The sequence below is a fragment of the Cyprinodon tularosa genome, unplaced genomic scaffold, assembly GCF_016077235.1.
Source record: "Cyprinodon tularosa strain WSP-4 unplaced genomic scaffold, ASM1607723v1 ctg372, whole genome shotgun sequence".
NCBI lineage: Eukaryota > Metazoa > Chordata > Actinopteri > Cyprinodontiformes > Cyprinodontidae > Cyprinodon > Cyprinodon tularosa.
Window position 1 is genome coordinate 810492 of NW_024039088.1, and position 23218 is coordinate 833709.

The 23218-nt window shown below is 36.8% G+C and overlaps 1 protein-coding gene across 2 annotated transcripts in view; it reads right to left on the bottom strand.

Annotated features, from left to right (window-relative positions):
* The window catches only part of LOC119790862 (cGMP-dependent protein kinase 1), a 121529-nt gene that overhangs the window by 21548 nt on the left and 76763 nt on the right, over window positions 1–23218 (bottom strand). For both annotated transcript variants that reach the window (XM_038296594.1, XM_038296593.1), the window contains exons 4-7: window positions 21028–21133; window positions 14960–15023; window positions 11076–11153; window positions 4985–5079 (exon numbers count right to left, since the gene is read on the bottom strand). In XM_038296594.1, coding sequence (XP_038152522.1) covers window positions 4985–5079; window positions 11076–11153; window positions 14960–15023; window positions 21028–21133 — 343 coding nt within the window. The remainder of the gene's footprint in view (window positions 1–4984; window positions 5080–11075; window positions 11154–14959; window positions 15024–21027; window positions 21134–23218) is intronic.

A 23218-nucleotide genomic window follows, 5' to 3' on the forward strand; every position in this document is an offset into this window, starting at 1 on the left:
TAACTAGTTATTTTTTTAAGTAATGTTACCAATACTGCTTAGGATGTGGATGGATGATGTTGAGACGCTTTTGTTGTTAAATTCACATTTTTGGCGCGGTCAGTTTAGATTGTCCTGGTTTAATTTGTTGCTTTCCTTCTTTGATTTTACATATTTGTGTTCCTTACTCCACCTTCCTCTAATTCGTCTTGTTATCCTTTCTTCCCTCTCACCTGATTTCATTTGCTGATTGCAGCCATCTGATGTTCATTTTCAATCAGTTCCTCCATGTTGATTTTGGAGAGATTCTCCGCGATTTTGTCAATCTTTCCATCTGTGTGCCTTGTACGTTTTATACTATTAGGCTCTTTTTTTAAATCAGTTTCAGTAATTCAATAATATAAAATTTTTATTGTGATCATGTTACTCCCACTTGCCCCAGATAGTGAATCCTACTACTTGCACACACTCTAATAACCAGCCTTCTCATCCTACAGTCATTAGTTTTCAGCATATGGGGAAAGTCAAGCCATCTGTTTAACTCCAGCTGTTGTCAGTTCATTAGTTGTAGCTAGAGGACCCCTTATAAAACTAAATACTGTTAGCTTATAGCAGCATATAAATTGGATAATCTCTCCCAACATAACCCTACTTCAGTTTTGGCTTAAGTTTTTTGTGTTTTAAAGATGTGCAGTTTGAAGCCTGGTGTGATACAAGTCTTACATTTACTGTCCACCAGAGGGCGACATATCCATATATTTTCATAATGTGGGTTATATGTAGGAGGGCATATCATTCTTCTCTGCTTGACTAGTTACAGATAATAAACTTGGCAATATATTCTGCCTCTACACAGGTTAAAGTGTTAAAACCTAGAGGCAATATCAACACCTATAAATTTGCTGAAAAACACTACTCATGGAGGATGGTCATTGAAAATCATTATTTTTAACACCACGTTGCACTCTTGGCTTCTAGGTATTAACACAAACCAAATGTTAATTCATGTCCAGAGGTCTTAACAGATACAGTTGACAGAGGTGGGGTTGAAAGGTATGGTTTAAATAGAAATAATTTATGCATTTTCTGTTTACAAATACACCATGCCACCCTTTATTGATAGCAGTAATGGTGAAACATTTCATGGAAATGTTCTTTGCCAATACATAATGAGAGAGAAAATAAATTACACTAGTCAAGGACGGCATGAAGATGCTTTTGTTGTTAGAAGGCTCGAGCAGTAAAAAAGGAAGTGAGAAAAAAAGAAAAAGAAGAGATCTCTAAATATAATTTATCTTCAAATGAAAACACATTGGAGTATCAGACACAGACGTAACGGATGACTTGCTCCTGTGAGTTTCTCTTTGTTAAACAGATAAAATAGGAGAAAAAATTACAAATTAGACACTATGCACATAATGGTAATCTGTTGTTAATTATACTTTTAGCTATGAGACAGAATGTGCTCTTCTTTTAATTTTTTTTCCACCAAAAAGGAAGGATTCATTCAATTCAATCGTAATATATTCTCAATAAAATTTTATAGAAATCTAAATTTTGTTGGTAGCACAAACAACCTGGCTTCAATATGAACACAACAGAGGTGTTCTGAGAAACTGATGTGCAACATGAAACAAGCTCTTAATGGTATGAATGGGAGGGAAAAAAATGTTTGGTGTTAGTAAGCGTACATGCAAAGTGCTTTAGTTTGTTCGTCACACTAACTGCATCCCTTGGCATTGATGGTATTATTGATGAGGATGATTCAAAGTTAGCTATTTTCAGTAATGTCTTTGAGAATTAGGTCAGAAAAGCAGAAATCAGAGCTTGGATGAGGATCAGAAGTCACAGTTGAGCGAATTCTAGCTCATCAGCCAGTAGGGCTCGGCAGCTACTGGCTGAGAAGTTGCTAAATCATGGACCACTCACAGTTTTTGAGTTTAAACACACGAATATTTAAAATACAGAGAGTAGCTGCTTGTCTGTCCACTGCTTAAAAGAGACGGAGTGCTAAAAGACCTCCAACTTTACATAAAGGAATTCCAAATTCTTCTCCTTTTACGTCTTACTTGGAAATTAAACAATCTGACTTCTCAGTACAAATAGGTCAACTTTATAAGGATTTTATTTTTCTTTTAAAATGACTGCTACACTCTTTCACAAATTCTTACAAACACACAGCGTGACTTGGCCTTGATTCCTACACTGAAAAAAGTGACTCACACTGCAGGAAGGTTAGAAAAAAAGTTTATAATTATAACTCTTTGGTATAAACCAGAACTCACTGAAACCTGTAGAGGCAAGTCAAAGATTTAGAAAAAAAGTAAATGTTGTTCTTTGATCAACAGATCTTTACGCTAATCCCTAAAACACAACAAATTGTATCTCAAAGTCTCATGTAGGCTGTAAGGGCTATAAGCTGTTACATCATTCTTAGACCAGATTGTGCACCATTAGAAAGCACTAATGAGTGTTTTGAGGTTGTTATTTGCGCTCATCTTTTACAAAGCAAAAGGGAAAAATATCTGTTTTTATTGAACTCAAACCAAATCTCACTCCAGTCTGGTGATATCAGTCCTTTGAATTATAGGGATTTTCCAGATATATTCAGCAATTAATAAAGCAGAGTGCTTATGAAAACATAAGAACATTTAAGCTGGATATTATCGAATAGAAAAACTACACTCAAAGGCTTCAAACTTTGTAAGCTTAAAAAAAAGGTGCAACACAAAAACATTTAGAAAAGTATTCGTTTTCACAAAAACAGAGATTTAACAAAATAAAATCCCAACGCCTGAGGCCGACTTCTAAAAAAATTGACATTAAAAATGCTAAAACAAACATTTCCACCCCTCAGTTCTGCCAAACTAACAGCAGAAGGCAACACACACTAGTTTACCCTAATCTCAGTAAACATGTATCATATATTAAAAGGATGTAAAGTAAGTTAGGTCTTTTGCACACACACACAAAACAAAAAACAAAAAAACAAAAAAAGAAAAGAAAAACAGGAAGGAATCCAGAAGGAGTCTTCCTGTCTAAAAAAAAAAAAAAAAAAAAAAAAAGACCTGACTCTATTTCTGGCAAAGAGAAATGTTTGCAGCTGAGTGATGTCCCATCCTGCTTCAAACACTTTACCATCATTAGTCCTAAAGTATCCATCCATCACTGGAAAGAATGATTATAGGTCGGGTCCTCTATTGCCTGAGGTCCTAGAGTCTTGAATGACTAGTTTTGCCCAACCTAGAGAATATCAGAGGACAGCTAATGGACAGTCTGTGGTTTGTTTATGAGAACAATGGGGCATCGGATGATACATTACATTCCAGAACACTCCAGGTACTTTGGGGGTTTATGTAATGATCCTGTTTATAGACGTTAGCTCAGCACTTTAGGCAATGACTCCAGAGGTCCTCTGCTCCTAACTTTTAATTAACTCGTTAAGATAAAAAAATATATATAAATCAAAGCGTCTGTCCTGACATCTGTCAATGGACACAATATATTCTGGGGTTTCCACCTCTCCTCTCCTCCATGTACCTCCATCTCACATCATAACTCCAACTAAAGCTTATTGGCAAGAGCTTCAGTCATTGACCAAAAGTAGATACATAGCTTCATCAGTGAAACCACTACAGCTAATTTGCTATTTTGACTTCACAACAGTTTTTACTTTCTTGGTTGTGCAGGAGCAGTGATGCACCTAAGCTCTGGTTAATGTGCTGCAAATGGCATTAAAAATTGACACAACACTTTCTTATTAGGAGAATCAGTACTTAAAGCTGAAGTTAAACATGTATTTGTTCTTTAGAAGTAGAGAGATATGTAATGATAGCAATAATTGCTCAATGTCTGTTCCCAGCCAAATGCTGGTCATTTTTACCCTTCACCAAATTAAATCAATTTAATTGCAGATTTTGTCTTTTTGTACATGCGTTTGCAAACTTTTTTTTCAACTAATTTATGCCAAATATAAGGAAACTGAGTCAATTTAATGTCAGGAAAGAGGATAATTATTTTCTTTGGATCAAATATATCTACAATATGAAATCATGAAAGTAAGATGACCCAATTGGGGAATCACTTTTTGTTTATCAGCACAAAATGAATATCCAAAATTTGATATGATAGAATATTTCTTCTTTTTTTATGTTCATTATCGTAAATAGTTATATAATGGTTATGCATATGGTTTCCAATGAATACTATACTGTTGTTAAACACAAATTGGCAAAGTTACCTTGGACCTAACAGTGGCTGGTAAGAAAAAGGCATCCCTTACACATGGTGGTAATGTGTTAATATATTTTAGAGGCCTAGAAACAGAACGCACATAAAGGTCAGCAGGAATGATAGTCCACCTTCTAAAAGTAGCTATGCACTCCTATTCTCTCTGTAATATCCACTAGGCCTGTGTCAAACTGGGAAACAAGTTTATTCAATTATTTAATTTATTTCTCAATATGATGTGTAATATGATGTTGGATTCTCAGATAGACTCCATTCTCAAAAGGACTTTCTGCTGCAACTCAGGGAGCATAGTCCACCCCAGGCATTCTTAATGCATCTCTACTTCACAGATTGGTTTACAGAAGACACAAAGAAGGAAAAAAGTTCATTTTAGTGACAGAGAGGAGAGCAGAGGAAATCAAACGAGCCCCTTTACCTTTTCTCTCAAGAAGCAGGAAGCAAGATGTGAAAGTAGTCAGCAATAACTAAAATCCTGGAAAGTATATAACTTCCAAAGTTCTTGCTAATAATAAAGAGCCATGATAATAAGAACTAGTCAAAGATGTAAGTTCTTTGCCCACATCTTCAAACTTTTAAATCATTTCTTGTAGTCAGCTGCTATACCTGGCGTTTTTAGATGCCAATATGAATCTAGAAACAGCTGATTCTGAGAGAAAATATATTTAAATAACTGTTCTTTCAAGTCATATATCTGACAAAATCTAAAACTGCAATTATAAAGTAAGAGCGGAAGAATCATTAGGAACAACCGTACCCTTGCAGTGCTTTCTCTCCAAACCAGTCGCCTTTTCCAAGGCTGCGGAGGTAGACAGGCTCCCCATTGGGCAGCTCTTCCCTGGTCACATTAACCTGCAAAAAGAGGACAACGAAAGGGAAAGAGGTAAAGGTAAGCAGGGTGTAAGAGGAAAAGATGGGGCAAAAATGACAGATTCAAAGATATTGTGGAACGGAAGGAGGACATTTTAATAAAGTATGAAAAATATAATTATATACTATAAAAAAAAAAAAGTCTTGATCACCAAGAAAAGGAACATAACTTTCAGAATATTCTGTCACAAGCAGGTATTTATCTCTGCAGTGCAGGAAATGAGAGGCACTGCTGACAACTTTATAAGCTTGATGGCAGATATGAGATGGAACTCTCCTGTGAACCAACGACTTTACAAATCACAGAATTGGCACTTGAGTATATTTTTAAGGAAGCGGGTGGAGACGACTGTTTCGCCTAATGAGGGCTCTCAATTTGATCCATTAGCTGTAGCAGCATAAATCTAGCGACAGCGTGCCGGAATGCAGTGAACCGCTGAGTGACAGCCTAATTACCCGTGATCGTGTAGAATACTGTCGCTACAGAGAAAATGCAAAGAGAGAAGGTAGAGGACATGAAAAGTGTGACGAAATAGTGTGTTACACAATTGTGTCAGATGGTTATAGAGACAAAACATATACTTTAAAAACACCTGTTTCTGGCTTTGTGTGTTAGGTCAGTTGGGAATACTAAAAATATTTGTAGTTGCTAAAAAAAAAACAGAGTAACAAGAGAAAAATATATTTTGTTACCTTCTACTTGTTTTATTTCAGAATTATAAATGTATACTATCGCTTAGAATAATTCAGGGAAGCCCAGATGAGGAAGTTATGGCTTTGCAAGCTTTTGAGAGGTTAATGTACATTTATTCTATATGAAACCACAGCTGTGGATGCATTTTAAGGAAACACTTGGGTTTTTAGTGTGAACAGTTCACATCACCACAACAAAAGAAAAAAGGTCTCGTGAAGATGCTGGCTAAAGATGGCTAAGAGTTTCATTATTCTCAATGAAAAGAAGATGCTATTTCTTCAAAGGCAACATAAAGAGCCAGGTGAAATGGACGTTTAAAGAAAGTGCCACTTAAGCCTCCGTCACACTGTTTTCTTTCTTGCCAGAAATTAATCAGCATGTTCAACATCGTTCAGAATAGATAAAAAAAGATAAAGAAATAAGGAATTTAAAAAAAGGATTATAGTGTTTTTTTTGCTTTTGTTTTTTTTTTTTACATCACATTCCCTGTTGTTTGTAATTATGAGTCTTCTGGTAAGTGCACTGTTTGTATTGTGTGTGCCTAGCGAGACGAAGGACTAAAAGTATTGCGCTATTTTGTATCATTTTGGACAGGTGTTGTTTTTGTATGATGAGTATTTGTTATACATTTTCCCTAACTCTGACTATCTAGAACTATTTAAAAACAATTGTTGCTTTTGACATATAAGTCAAATATCCATTTGCTGAATCAATGCAGTTTTAAAGCTTGGAGTATTTATCATACAAAGGTTCTTAAATCTGGATTTGTAAAGAGAGAACATTTGCATAACACAAGGTGAGTCACATTTTAATATGGGAAATTGATGTGACTCTTGGTTCAAACTAAAATTCATATGCAGCTGTGGCTCTTTTAATTAGGTAGTTATATTGACAACTGAGAGCTGTGATGCTGCAAAAAATGTTAAACTTACTAAAGATTTAGATCCGTTGGTTTTGCTCTAGAACTCTTTTTCTGTGCTATTGTCAAATGAACATGGAGGCAATGTTGGAGAGCTGTTGACCCAAGATAATATTGTAATAATATGTGCACAAAGTAATATGCCAATTACTAAGCTACCTGTGTGTTCTGGAGATTGCAAATTGTTAAACATGCTGACCCTATCTATACCACCAGCTATGGAAGGTGCTATAAGGAGGGCAGGGTTTGGAAACTTTACCCTTTAAAGATGGTATGAGACAAGAGGGAGTGATTCAAGACAAACTTTTGTTAGTGCTGGCAAGCCTTCTTGTTATGCTGTATCGTAAAATCTCATGTACAGTTTATGTGCAGGATATTGGACTCCACCAGAAGCATACAAGAGGACATCACTGACAGAATCTGCATTAAAGGAATAGTACACCCAAAACATGATTAGCCTTCATTTTCTACTCACCCCCATGCTGAACAACACCCTGGAGTACTTTTTTGATATGTCAAATGCATCTGGAGATCTGGGAGGCTTCTTGCTGTCTGCTGACATTCAAATAATGGAGGTCTATGGCGCCCGAGGCAGAAAGGTCCATAAAAGTCCACAAAAAACGTGTCAATATTCCTCCATACTACTCGTCCAATGTATTCCAAGTGTCCTGAGTGGGTAGCATTCAGAATTTACTCGAAACGAAGTCATTTAGAATGTTTTTAGAGCATAAACAGTAGTGTATAGGATTTCCTGAAAGCGCGCACATGCGCGTTCACGACGCTACGGAAGCCGGCAGACCAAACCAGATGAAAGTGCGCATTCAGCGTCTGCTCTGCCAATAATGCAAGCGTAGAAGAAGAAATGTGCTGTTTACCTATGCAAAGAAAGAAAAATGTCTGAGGACTTTAGTGTTGAGGAAGAGCATGAGTTCTTTGCTGAACTGAATGCGCTGGTTTGGTCTGCCGGCTTCCGTAGCGTCATGAACGCGCATGTGCGCGCTTTCAGGAAATCCTATACACTACTGTTTATGCTCTAAAACATTCTAAATGACTTCGTTTCGAGTAAATTCTGGATGCTACCCACTCAGGACACTTGGAATACATTGGACGAGCAGTATGGAGGAATATTGACACGTTTTTTGTGGACTTTTATGGACCTTTCTGTCTCGGTCACCATAGACCTCCATTATTTGAATGTCAGCAGACAGCAAGAAGCCTCCCAGATCTCCAGATGCATTTGAGATATCAAAAAAGTACTCCAGAGTGTTGTTCAGCATGGGGGTGAGTAGAAAATGAAGGCTAATCATGTTTTGGGTGTACTATTCCTTTAAGCTCAGTTAGTTTATTTTAGTTTGTGAAATCAATGGAGGCCTAACCTTTGTCATTTTCTTTTATAAAAAAATTATTTTTTCTTTTTTTTTCTATAAACATAAACCTGTCTTCATCAAACTGAAATAAGTAAGCAAGAATTTGAAGTTAGTTTTAAACTTGGACATAATGAATTAGAAATTTGTACAATTTTCATTTTTGTTGTTATTAAGGGTTATAGTGGAGGATGTGGATCATCAAAATAAGTGATCCTCCTAACTGTCAATTATTCTGGTGATATGTTTCTGCGCATGCTCACTTTCAGGTGTATATTTGTGGTGAACTAAGGTTTCAGACAATCATTGAAGCTCGCCTTTCTCACCACTATTTCTTTAATCATCATCAAGGAAAGCGCTTAAAACTGCCTGCATAGCAATTCTTGGCACAATATTATATCATCAGGTAAGGATAGTGGGATGTGTGGCTAAATAAATTGTGGTTGGTTAGTAAAAACAGGCTGGCGACCTGTCCAGGGTGTACCCTGCCTCTCGCCAATAGACTGCTGGAGACAGACACCATCCCCATGTAATAAGTGGGAGAAGATGGATGGATGGATGGATGGATGGATGGATGGATGGATGGATGGATGGATGGATGGATGGATGGATGGATGGATGGATGGATGGATGGATGGATGGATGGTTAGTTAAAACATTCAGTAGAGTCATGCCAACCTGCATCCACGGACAAGTCTGAGCTTCTTAGCAAAACACTTGTGGGGGGGAAAATACCATCTCCTATTAATTCCCTTTTACATATACTGATTTATATGTGCTAAGATTACATTTACTTTTAAAAGCATTAATTCAGGCCTCAGAGCTGCAAGACTACAAGGTGTCCTAGGGAGAAGAGTTGTTTATCCTATTAGAGAGTGTTTGGGATAAAAATATTCCTTCTCATAACATTATAGACATTTTCTCAGGGTTTATTCATAACATGGTACTGTTTTCTCAAACTGTCTGTAATTGTTTTGATTAATTGTGTGCTGAAAACCTTCACAGCCTCTTTGTAGGGTTTAAGTTAGTGAGAGGAACCAGAACAGGGCAGAACATCGACATGGAAGGGCTGCTATGATTATCTTGTTCTCTCTTTGCAAAGAGGGACAATAAAATGCAAACTGAGTGAATTACCATCTATCTCGTTTCTTTAACAGCATTGCATTGTGGAATATGTTTTCCAATAACACACTGAAGGGGTCTTGTCAATAGTTCTGCTGATTTTTGATTTTGTCAGAGTATTGTTAGAAGAAAGAGTTAATAGACCTTGTTTTTCTAAGGTTGGTGTCTGCAAAGAAGATCAAAACACCAAAGTTGCACCAATGAAGAGTGCAAAAAAAGGTAAGACCCGGGTGCTTGCAAACATACACTATATTGCCAAAAGTATTTGCTCACCTGCCTTGACTCACATATGAGCTTAAGTGACATCCCGTTCCTAATCCATAGGGTTCAATATGACGTCGGTCCACCCTTTGCAGCTAGAACAGCTTCAACTCTTCTGGGAAGGCTGTCCACAAGGTTTAGGAGTGTGTTTATGGGAATTTTTGACCATTCTTCCAGAAGCGCATTTGTGAGGTCGCACACTGATGTTGGACGAGAAGGCCTGGCTCTCAGTCTCCGCTCTAATTCATCCCAAAGGTGTTCTATCGGGTTGAGGTCAGGACTCTGTGCAGGCCAGTCAAGTTCATCCACACCAGACTCTGTCATCCATGTCTTTATGGACCTTGCTTTGTGCACTGGTGCACAGTCATGTTGGAAGAGGAAGGGGCCAGCTCCAAACTGTTCCCACAAAGTTGGGAGCATGGAATTGTCCAAAATGTCTTGGTATGCTGAAGCATTCAGAGTTCCTTTCACTGGAACTAAGGGGCCAAGCCCAGCTCCTGAAAAACAACCTCACACCATAATCCCCCCTCCACCAAACTTTACACTTGGCACAATGCAGTCAGACAAGTACCGTTCTCCTGGCAACCGCCAAACCCAGACCCGTCCATCAGATTGCCAGATGGAGAAGCGCGATTCGTCACTCCAGAGAACGCGTCTCCACTGCTCTAGAGTCCAGTGGCGGCGTGCTTTACACCACCGCATCCGACGCTTTGCATTGCACTTGGTGATGTATGGCTTGGATGCAGCTGCTCGACCATGGAAACCCATTCCATGAAGCTCTCTGCGCACTGTTCTTGAGCTAATCTGAAGGCCACATGAAGTTTGGAGGTCTGTAGTGATTGACTCTGCAGAAAGTTGGCGACCTCTTCGCACTATGCGCGTCAGCATCCGCTGACCCCGCTCCGTCAGTTTACGTGGCCTACCACTTCGTGGCTGAGTTGCTGTCGTTCCCAAACACTTCCATTTTCTTATAATACAGCTGACAGTTGACTGTGGAATATTTAGGAGCGAGGAAATTTCACGACTGGATTTGTTGCACAGGTGGCATCCTATCACAGTTCCACGCTGGAATTCACTGAGCTCCTGAGAGCGACCCATTCTTTCACAAATGTTTGTAAAAACAGTCTGCATGCCTAGGTGCTTGAATTTATACACCTGTGGCCATGGAAGTGATTGGAACACCTGATTCCAATAATTTGGATGGGTGAGCAAATACTTTTGGCAATATAGTGTATTTGGAAGCAAGTGATTGTAAAAGAGTGTTGAATATGACCATAACCTACACCATAAAAACATGAAGATGACTAGTGGGCAACTTGAAAGCCTCCCACAGAATGGAGTCCAACGTGAAAGCCTGTGTTGATTACTAAAAGGGGAAATCAAAGTGACTCCTTTCCCCTTTCTAGATGCTCCCATCAGTATTGCAAGGGATGATGAAAGAGGTAGCACTTTTCCCTATCCGTCAATCTGAAGATGATTGATGATAGCAAACTTCCATCCAAAAATACCACACCTTCCCTTCAAAGATTGGCATCTTTGGCTGTGTGCTATGTGCCATGATGCCTTGTCTTGAAATTGGGATTGCCTTGAGAGTATGGCCTGTTGTGACTGTCCTCACCTTTCCTTTGCTGATAATAAAGAAGGTGTCTCCTCTGGCCCCCTGTCTGATGATGTACTCTCCTTCCTCGTAGTGTGTCTGTTGGAAGAGAAGAAAATAAAGGTAAAGAACATAGTGGCAACATACTATTCAACACATGAAAATAAATAACTAATGCATTTATCAAATGAGTACATTTTTTTTGTTGAAAAAGCATTCTGGTTTGCTACTTTCCTGCTTTCCTGCTTTATATTGCCTCTTTAATAAACCTATGGAGAACCTTGAACAGTAAGCAATCAGAAACACAACTAAAAGCTATAGGACCCTGCAAGGAGGGAAAATCACTGGTTTACAGTATTTCAAAAGAGAAATAAATACCAGATTATCATCTAGGAGTCAGTTTGCCATACCCTCAGTGTTCCTGCTCAGAGGGAGAGGAAGCTACTGTATCTAAGTCAATACTGGGTACTGAAATTTATCAATTAACCACATAGATAATAGAGGGGAATACCTGCATTTCTGTAATGCATTTACCTAAATGATGCTAGGCTAGACAGAAATAATAACAAAACGTCTAGCAAAGCAAAATAAAATCTTTAAAGGTTTAGTCTAATGTGAGGTAGTAAATGAGGAAAACACTTTAGTGCTAAAAAAAAAAAAAGCTCCAGCAATAGTTAAGGCTTTTTCAGTTATTTTAAAAGATGTATAGGATTGAACAACATATAAAGTAAATAATGGAAGCGTTTCAAGATCAGCTCTTAACATAATATAGTTATACTGTAAAATATAGTTCTGTACCCAATAATAATAAAAAAGAGATCTTTTTTCTTTAGATAAAATACTATTCATTTGTTAAACTATTGAAGAACGACTGGAGAGGAAATATAACTGTTGAAAATGTTATTTGTAGATGCTGAGAGTTTCTCGCTCAGTAAAGAGCGGTTTAGTGTTGAAAACATGTCACACCAAACTAAGAACTAGCAGTTCTCGAAAGTGGTAGCTTTACGAAAGTTAGAGTGATGTGTTAGGTAAGCTGCAACCTCTTTGTAACTTCCAACTTCCGTGGAATCAAGACAACTCAGTTTAAAGTGTTATTCATCCCTGCCAAGTGAGATTCATATCTGACATGTTTTAACTGTGCTAACCATGCTAGTGATGAATATATGGCACAAAATTTGAACCAGATATTTAATTATCTGTAAGCCACAACCAAAATTACACAAAGTAAATTCTTCAAATACTTAGTTCTACAACATAAATGCATTTAGTACATAAGTTTTTCCAATTGAAATCGGTAATAAAAAAATATAGATTTTTTTTTTGCACTGAACTTCATCATGTTATATTTCATATAATAACATACATACCTGTATATTCAGGGTTTTTTCCACCATGCAAAACTCAGCGTAAACATGATTACAATGAAAGGGACAATTTTCATAACCTGACAACAGCCAGATGCACGTCTCGCTGTGAGTGAAGCTGGGCGGAGCGAGACATGCATCTGGCTGTTGTCAGGTTACAATTTTCATGCAGTGCTAAAAAATCTTAACTTGTTTATACCTCGTGTGCAGGCTCTTACTTTAAAGGGTATTATTAATGCAATTATTAGAATAAAATATATTTCTGACTTATCTCACCAAAAGTATAGAATTTAAAAATTTTTAAGTTATTTCAAAAATATTATAATATTATCACCTAAAAGTTATAATGACGTTTTCCCTACTTATATTTTGCTTAAAATATAATGTAATGTAAATGTGAATCTAATTTATAAACAGACACAGTGTAAGCGTTCACTAGCCTGTAAATGAGGAAGTGTTTGTATTTCATCTTCTAAATGTTGCTGGAAAAAATACTGAGCAAACTGAACATAAATAAGCTATTAAACGTAAAACTTGCTCACATCTGTGATAAAAGTTAAGCATTCTATTTAAGTTTTAGAATCCTTCTATGTGTTTTTATTTTAGGCAGGTATCATTTATTATTCAATACTCTGTGAAACAAACACCAAATAACCTTCAAAGCAAATACAGTTAATATTATTTTTCTTACACTTATTTTGGTAGGAAAACATTTAAAGTCATTCAACGTGCATTTAAACCACATTACCAAATGATGCATCATTTTTCTCCCCATTCTCATGGTTCTACAACTCATTTAAAATCTGGCCTAATCTCTCCATCAGTATTCGAATTAATGAGATAGCAGCAGGATGAGAACAACTGCTTTGATAGCAACAGACGATGCTTAGATTTCAATCGGAAAAGAAAAGGCACTAAAAGCATGTTACTATAGTAACATTTAGTTTATAATAGATGCCCAAACACAGCATTGAATGAACAATTTTATTCATTATGCTAAGCTTAATTGTTAGAAAGCAGGATGAGGCAAGGCGGCAACACACTGAATTCCTCAGCAGGTTTAGGAACATGTCCATTGCTTAGTTTGTGGGAAATTTTGTGCAATATTACCTCACAGCACATGTTCAAGTGTTCCTACTTACTCTGATGATCAGATATAGTAGAGAAACCAAAACCCAACAAGTACATATTATCAGAACTTTTCCATTAGCTTAATAGATGAGAGCGGATAATACACTATATTGCCAAAAGTATTTGCTCACCCATCCAAATTATTGGAATCAGGTGTTCCAATCACTTCCATGGCCACAGGTGTATAAATTCAAGCACCTAGGCATGCAGACTGTTTTTACAAACATTTGTGAAAGAATGGGTTGCTCTCAGGAGCTCAGTGAATTCCAGCGTGGAACTGTGATAGGATGCCACCTGTGCAACAAATCCAGTCGTGAAATTTCCTCGCTCCTAAATATTCCACAGTCAACTGTCAGCTGTATTATAAGAAAATGGAAGTGTTTGGGAACGACAGCAACTCAGCCACGAAGTGGTAGGCCACGTAAACTGACGGAGCGGGGTCAGCGGATGCTGACGCGCATAGTGCGAAGAGGTCGCCAACTTTCTGCAGAGTCAATCACTACAGACCTCCAAACTTCATGTGGCCTTCAGATTAGCTCAAGAACAGTGCGCAGAGAGCTTCATGGAATGGGTTTCCATGGTCGAGCAGCTGCATCCAAGCCATACATCACCAAGTGCAATGCAAAGCGTCGGATGCGGTGGTGTAAAGCACGCCGCCACTGGACTCTAGAGCAGTGGAGACGCATTCTCTGGAGTGACGAATCGCGCTTCTCCATCTGGCAATCTGATGGACGGGTCTGGGTTTGGCGGTTGCCAGGAGAACGGTACTTGTCTGACTGCATTGTGCCAAGTGTAAAGTTTGGTGGAGGGGGGATTATGGTGTGAGGTTGTTTTTCAGGAGCTGGGCTTGGCCCCTTAGTTCCAGTGAAAAGAACTCTGAATGCTTCAGCATACCAAGACATTTTGGACAATTCCATGCTCCCAACTTTGTGGGAACAGTTTGGAGCTGGCCCCTTCCTCTTCCAACATGACTGTGCACCAGTGCACAAAGCAAGGTCCATAAAGACATGGATGACAGAGTCTGGTGTGGATGAACTTGACTGGCCTGCACAGAGTCCTGACCTCAACCCGATAGAACACCTTTGGGATGAATTAGAGCGGAGACTGAGAGCCAGGCCTTCTCGTCCAACATCAGTGTGCGACCTCACAAATGCGCTTCTGGAAGAATGGTCAAAAATTCCCATAAACACACTCCTAAACCTTGTGGACAGCCTTCCCAGAAGAGTTGAAGCTGTTCTAGCTGCAAAGGGTGGACCGACGTCATATTGAACCCTATGGATTAGGAACGGGATGTCACTTAAGCTCATATGTGAGTCAAGGCAGGTGAGCAAATACTTTTGGCAATATAGTGTATCTACTTATATATAAATGTATTACTTGTGTCATGAGAAAGATGGAGGAACCTATTACCTCTTCAAGGACATCAGCAAGCTTGCTTAGAATGTCTTCCTGTAGGTCATGGAATGTGGGGACACTGCAGAAGAAAAGAAAATATATTTTTGAACAATAAAATACAAAAGTATCACAACGTGTTACACCATCAAAAATTGGGCCTGTGCAGATCTTATTCTGAGATAAGATTGAGGATATAATTTCAAATCATATCCTCTTCTTGTGTGAAAATTAATTTACTGCAGCAGATTTTTTTTAATCACAAAGTATTTGAGACTTGCTGCCTTATCAACTTTAGCTTTAGGGCAGACACTGGTGTAAAATAAGTCTCCATGGCCTCAATTTAGCTATCCTTTTTTCTTCTCCCAGGTAACTGTGGTAACTGACGATGTTAAAGGACATAAATCTGCAATCAAATTGAGAGTGAACTAATAAACCCAACATGGGAATAACAGCCAGGAAAGAGGCTTTTTCTACCCAAAATGACCATTAAAGCAGAAGTGTGTTTTATCACTATTGGCAAAGTCAAAGCTTTGGAATAGTAAGCTATGGACAGTGAAGGAGAACCCATTACTAACAGCTGGCTAATGTGGCATGGATTAATGGTAGCTTTTTAACAAAACAGCATGGCATCAGCAGTGTGAGAAAGTGTTGAAAGGTTTGAAGGTAACAGTGCAGCTTTAACTATATCACCATGAAGTCAAATGGAAAATCTAATAACTAACTCAAAGGCAGTACACTTAAAAGAAAAAGCCAATTATCCTTGGGTTTGCAACCCCCTTGTGGGTCATGGAGGTATTGCATGGGATCTGTGACTCCTTATTGTACTCCATATACGGTTGCATAATAGTTTCATTATTTCTCCTTTTTTATACACTGTTTATTTATCCTTGATTTGGTCCGTAAAGCCAGATTTTAGATATTTTTCAATTAATTTTAAATTCAAGCTATTTGATTCTTGTGATGGTTTCAGATTTTTTTGTTTGTTAAGAATTATTTGGCTACCCATTTTCAGTCTAGTCCTTGCAGTTAATTATTTTTCATAAATTAGGTACTGACATATGAATCATTCAAACACAAACAAAATTATCATCTAACCCTAGCAGTAGGCACTGTTTTGTAAACACATAACAGCTTCTCAAAAGAAAAAATGAATAAAGCAAAAGAAATCATAATCTGAACCATGTAATTTAATTGGCATGAAAAAATGAGGGCACTCTATGAAAGCCCAAGGACATAAGAATATTTTACAAATGTACTTAGCATGAAAATATTGTAAAATAATACAATTAGACAATAAAAAAAGAGTAGAACATTTTAAAACGTTGTGTAGAATACAAATAAAAGCGGAAAAAGTATATTTTTCTATTGAGAAATAAATCAGAACACTACTATGCTTATTGCCTACTTAAAGAGAAATAGACAGTTTTACATTCAACCGAGGAGCACATTGGTCCTTTGCTTCTCAAAGAAGGCTGCACCGTTTATCGCTCCTGGCTCTTAAAACAAGACTTAAAACCAAGGGGATTTATCTAAAACTTTAGGAAAAAGATGCTGATGCTTTAATGTTTCATCAGTCTTTACATCTGTCAAGAAATGTCAGGTGTTGGGTAAGACACATTTTATACATAGGGAAGTAACAAATGACTGAATGAAGGTGTACACTATTATCAGGTCCCAGTCAAAAGATATCAAACCAAGCGAGACTGCAGAAATAATGACTTCTATGAGTTTTCCTTATTATAAAAAACATGTCCCACAGACCCAGACATATACAGGGATTTAGTCAAGTGCCAGATCTCAATACTTTTCTTATAGGATTAGCTTGTAATTAGCTCTATTCACCTTCCAACAAACTGACCGACTTCACTGCATTGCTGAAGAAAAGGATTTGCACAGCATGAAGGTGTCACATGTCACTGTTAGCTTGGTTTTCTCAGCTTGTTAGTTTTCCTCTACATTTTTTATGAAGGCAAAACTGTTTCGTTTGATTTTATCTGACTTAAGTCACTACTTTCCAAATGATTCCCCACTTGGCTTTTTGGGAAAATATGAAGCATACTTAGCATATGGTACTTTAAAAACTGTGTTTTTCATACATACAAGCTAGATTCTGGAGTGCACTAGCCTCATAAGATTTCCACCCCAACAATGGATCTGTGCAGCCCCTCCAGGGTTATCACTGGCCGTCTGACTCTTTCTTTGAATAATATTTTCTCTCCTAGATTAGGTGGATGTCAATATCTTGGTAGGTTTACAGTCATACCATAAGATCTCAATTTTTAGAAGAGGTTTGTGCTCACAGCAAAAAGTATTGTTTTACAATTTACCTCAAGTTGTAAACCCTCCAAATCTCATCATTTACATTTTTATGTGTTTTGTTGGTCTCCACGATGCCTTTTGTTCACCGATGTTCTCAAACAACCATCTAAAGGATTTACAGAACAGCTGTATTTATTTGGAGTGTAGACAAACAAACATCTTAAAGCAAATTCAATAAAATATATAAAAGGTGTCAAAAAAGGAACCTGCATACAAATTTGTGTTAGTTTATTTTTTTATGTGAAAACTTTATATTATTTTCGCAAAATCCCACCAAATGTATTCAGTTGTATATTATCTGTTGTTGTAACAAGGTTTGACAAAATGTGGAAAAGTTCCAGGTCTTACTGTAGCAGGGCAGTCCATAGACTAACTTTCCATTAGGCTGGTATCCTACATGCTGTAACAATCATACAGGATCCTGATATGAACATTAGAGAACATGCATGGTAAGATGTGTAGTTATAGTGTATGTCATTGGTTGCAAAGAATGAATAAATCAGCATGAGGCTCTAATGTTTGTTCCGGTGCTTCCAGGCAGCTTATATGAATGTAATCTGTCTGTTATCGAGCTAACCAAAAAAAACTGGGCTAATGTTTATCAAGAGGGAAAGAAAATAAGCAATGTTGCTGAACAAAGCCTTATCTTCCCACATCATCTCCCCCTCTGAGTTTCTCCAGCTCCCTGTCACCCCACCCTGAGCTCATTTTCCATTTTTTATTACAGTAATCTGAACCATCTTGTCTCGGCCTCCAGACCCAGACCCTGGCCCCTCTGCTGATCTACATGTTGTCAGTTCCTGAATGGAGGCACCGGATTACTAGCAAAGCCATTAAGAGGTGATCCCTCTCTGCATGAATTATACAGTTTCAAACCATGCAGTTATGAGGCATGTTGACACAAACAAAGAGCTTTCGTTGGAGAGTTCTGAACAAATAAATTACTGTCTGAGTAAATAGCTGTACAACACAGATCTCATCCCGTTATCTGTTTTTGTTGGCTTTTTTTTCTTTTTACAATTACAAAATAATCACTCATATTGTGATGGCTCACTCTAAAGAATAAAACAGCATTTCCCATTTGTCTCTTAAATACAGTAAGATAAATATATAGACTGTTTCCATATACAGTACCTTATAACTAAGCCTCTTTTTCAAGTAAAGGAGAAAAGGTTAAGTGTAAACTAGTCAACATAAAGCTTCAGTAACAGAAATAAGTATATTTCTAAACCTGTGTGATTGTTGAAAAAGCCTCACCATTACCTTCCCTCTCCCAATGCATTAAAGTGATTTCAAAATAGACATATGTAAGAGGCAATAGCTCTCCATGAGTACTCTCAACTGCTGCTTTTGAAACCATGTGGGATCGATGTTTCCTGGGTTTTCCTCCTCCACAACTTATAAGTGCAAATGTATAATTTTCATAACAGTCAAAGGGTTAGGTTAGCTAGGGGGTAGGTTCACAGAAATGGACATTTTTTGTTGTTTAACTAAAACTTATAAACTCTTATTGGATCTCCTTCCGAAGAGCACGAGGGGAATATAATTATGAGCTTATTAACAAATGCTACCATTAATCTCTGATTTCCCCTGACACTCTTCTATAAACCAAACATAGAATGGATTTACCAAATATTTTCTCATCTCTCAAAATGTTATGTAAGACCCGTGGGGGGTTGAGAATTGCTGTACTGTGTAAACGAGATGTTTTTTGCTTTGTTTTTTTTTTCAAATAGAACATATTACTTAAATGGCAGCTCTTTTATAAATAAAATATCAAATCGTTCTTTTACTTTCTTAAAAAAAAACATAGACACAAACACATATGCGAAAAAATGGAATCAAAGGCAAATTAAAACATAAAGTGACATCAGAGATTACATTCTTGAAATAGATTACGTTCTTTTTTGCAGTTGGAAAAAAATTGGTGTGAAACTTTTTAAAGGGAAAAGGGGAAATACTGTTTTAAACATCGGTCATTTGTATCTACAGTTTTCTCACTGAGAGCTATATACAACTCTAAGTTACCCATATGAACAATTTTAATTAATTTAATATTTCATTATATGTAATTAACTGTTAGTAGCAAACAACAAGAAAATATACAAAGAGGGTATGCTTATTTTAATATTTGCTTCTTAGCTTTGTTTCTGTAACATATTTCCAAAGCAAACCAGACTAGATACAGATGAAAACTTGTTCAAGATATTCAGCAGGTGGAAGAAATTATCAAAGATTTTTTTTATTTTTTGCATCAGGTTGCAATTGTCCTCCCATCAACTGAAAACACAACAGATGAAGAAGTGATTGAGGAAATACAGAAAGATATTTTTGAACAGCAAACTCCAAGTCCTGACAGCATTTAAGTCCTCACCAAATGTTTAGGAATAGTAAAGTTTATAATAATGCTGTGTGAAAAGTTATGCAGTTACTATGAGCATTGTTGCCTCACAGAAGCAAGGTTTGGGGTTTGAATCCCCGTCTGTGGTCTTTCTACGTGGAGCTTACATGTCCTATTTGTGCATGCATCGGTTTTCCTCTACATACTTAGTTTTTTCCCTCTCTTTTGTATAGTGGCTGGTGAACTTTCTGAGCTTTACATTGCCTTTTTCATAAAAACGTCTTTTGTTTTTTTCTTTCTCTGCTAAAATGTTGGCAACATTCACCTTATAGTTTTTATTTGATCTGCACAGTGCAAAAACTGTGCCTTAATAATTCAACAGCTGTGTGGATATAACTTGGATAAACATACGGAAATATCTGTGTATGTTGGCCTAAATACATACATAATGCTTCATTTAAGCATATACAGGCTGTATCAGTGCAGAGAGGTACTGTTTACACAGAACTGCTACACTATGTAAGAATCAGATTTAGTAAACTGACATGGAAACTGGTTTGTGGAGGTTTTGGTGTGTCTGAGTATCTCTATGAATTTATCCCACAGTAATTGCTTTCAAGATTTGTTCTTTTTTCTCACATGTTCTTTAAGATTACATATAGCACTGTGTGTAGTTAAACTGAGGACATTCTGATCAACAGAAGTTGACAGACTAACAATCTTTGGAGTAACTTGTAGAACAGCTCTACAAAAACTAAAAGAGTATCATTGGAGAAAAAAAAGGTATAAACATATGGCATTGTTTGCAAAATGGACAATTGCAATGTGTAGTGCATCCTTTCTTGCTGTGCCCTATACCTCACTCATTAAAGTAGAATATGTGGTCCAATATTATTGAGGACTTTAGAAATAATGAGCAGTAATGAATAGAAATTACCCAAGAATCCAAATTAAGTCAAAGCAGAAAAAGAAAATTACAAAGATCCTTAATTCGCTTAACCCCAAAGTGAATTAAAGCTAAACAAAAAAAAAGCAGGGGTATGAGTGATTTAATATCTAATTTTTAATCTCCTTCCATCCTCATTTCTTTTATCTTCTACTTTATCTTCAGGAGTTTTTTTATTATTATAATAACCTCTTCAGAAAAGTGGTTACTGCTTTGTCACTTTGCATATCATTAAGAACACTGAACTTCTAGAGCCAAGGTGCAAAGCATACTTTGCAGATGGTCAGACCAGGCTGTCTCTAAACACTGTTAACACAGGTACTGCACAGAAAATAAAGAAATATAAAATAATTTTATTGAGAGCACACACACACACTTTCCTGAATTCATTTTGTTAATTCATTCATTGAATTTCAGATCAAAGACCTATTCAGACCACTTCCTGTCACCGTGAGACAATTAGCTGTCGTTGCTCACCTTTTCAGAAACTCCATATACTCTGTGTGTTTAATGAGCCCCGTCCTCATCATGATCGTCTGAAAGCATTGTCGGTCGATGGCCCACAGCTTCACATTTGTCAAAGCTGGAAAGAGAGCACAAACCAGCAAAGCCATGAAAGAACATCCCTGTCCTCTGGGAACCAAAATAACACCAAAGTACATACAGTTTATGCATTATTCATGCTGTTCAAGAGCGTTATGTTTCATGCGTTCACAAGAGGAAGGTAGTGGATATCATGTGCAATCAGAAAAGGAGAGAAATCAAAGTTAGCAGGTTGAACTGACACAACTGGTACAACTGATTGAGAGTGTTGAGTTTTGAGTTCAATTGCAGTGTGTAAAAAGGACCATCATCCATGTGTTTTATCTTGCTGTAATCCTGGAACGGAGAACAAAAAAAAGGTATTCCAAACAATTATATTTCCACTCAGCAGCTGGGAGATAATAGGTGTTCCTATGCGGCTGAATGCCTCAAGTATCACTACAACATTTTAATTGGATCAGGGTCATGAATTTGACTCGACTATCCAATTTTTATAAGTATGAGTTGATGAACTCTTTGCCTGATGAGTAATTATCAGAATCTGTGACAAAGATGGGATTTGAGGTTAAAAATCACAGCCACCATGGTTCTTTTATATTATTTCCAAATTAAAAATCTACAAACTCCCTGCAGTCTGCTCCAGCCCTCAGGCAGCAGCAGAATGCAACAGATATTTGAAGCAAATATTGGGCTATAGTGGGTATGACACATTTTTGCAGCAATTTAGGAAAGGTTAGTGGGAGAATCTGGAGCCTTAAGTACTCTGTATTTTCTTATTTTCTTTAATAGTAGTATTTAGGATATTCACTATCAAAAAAACTTGAATGTTTTTAGTAATCAGTGTAACATTTCTTTTTCAGTGTTTTACATATGTGTTATCTGCACAATCTCTTTAACAACAAAAAGATTCATTCAATTTTGCAGAACAAAACAGATCATCACATGGTCAGGTCAAAGTACTACAAGCTTTATCTTGGCATTTTTGAAATACCTTTTAGACTTAAGTTGAGTTATTTTATGTCAGAACAAAATGATAAAACAAAATTTTCTGGTAGGAGTTAAAGCTTATCTTGTAAAAACTGTTTTGTTGTATTAGTGGTGAGAAAAATAATCACAAGGTTCCATGGGGAAAAAGTATTCAACTCTCCAGATAATTAAACGGAGATCAATGGATGTCATTCAGTCAGCATTTTATTTAATCTTTGCAAAGAGAGAACACAACATCATACAACCCTTATACAAGGTAATCAGCCCTGTTCTGATCTAGCCAGAGTTTGTCTTACTTACTTACAATGATGGAAATGCTGAAAGTTGTGTCAGAGTCAAAACATATTTCTACCCAAAGCAAAAAACAAATAGAACAAGAAAGAGTCTAAATGTTTTGAGAACCACCTCACATTATGGCCAAAAACTCATTAATTACCGGTATATAAACAGCACACTCTCTCTTAGAGATGTTGTGGCCTTGGAGCTCTGAGGCTGAATGAATTAATCTGTATATATATACATGAATATATGTATATATATATATATATACATGAATATATGTATATGTATGTATAAGTAATTAATAAGAGACCTACTTCCAGATGTATACTGAAGACATATCAATTTCAAGGTTTTAATGACATTTCCTGCATTTTACCATGTCCTGCAATTTGCAGTTTGTTTTATAAATCAAGTCTAACATTGGACCGTTTAAAAACTGTAATTTTGCTTTTCTCAAGGGCCACAGTTTATGTATAAAGATCTTCATATTCAAAAAATTACAAATAATTCTAATGGCTAAAATCTCATAGAACTACAGGTTAGTATTATGGTAAAATAGTTTTCCAAAATTATTTCTGAATTCATGCCTGATTTAATTAAGTCATTAAATTATTTCAACTGTTATCAGTGATTTTAGAGAAAAAACTGCCCTGGCACATCTAGGAAACCAGATACTTTATACATATGATATGCCTAAAATGTAATGTCAAGAAATATAGAAAATTGAAAAAAGGAAAACTAAAGATCAATATGCAATTTATAAAACATTCCCTAGAAATAAAAATTGGTGTCATGGTAGTTTTTTTTACTTTGGTCACCAGAAAAAGTATATGACGACAAAGTCATTAAGAATAAA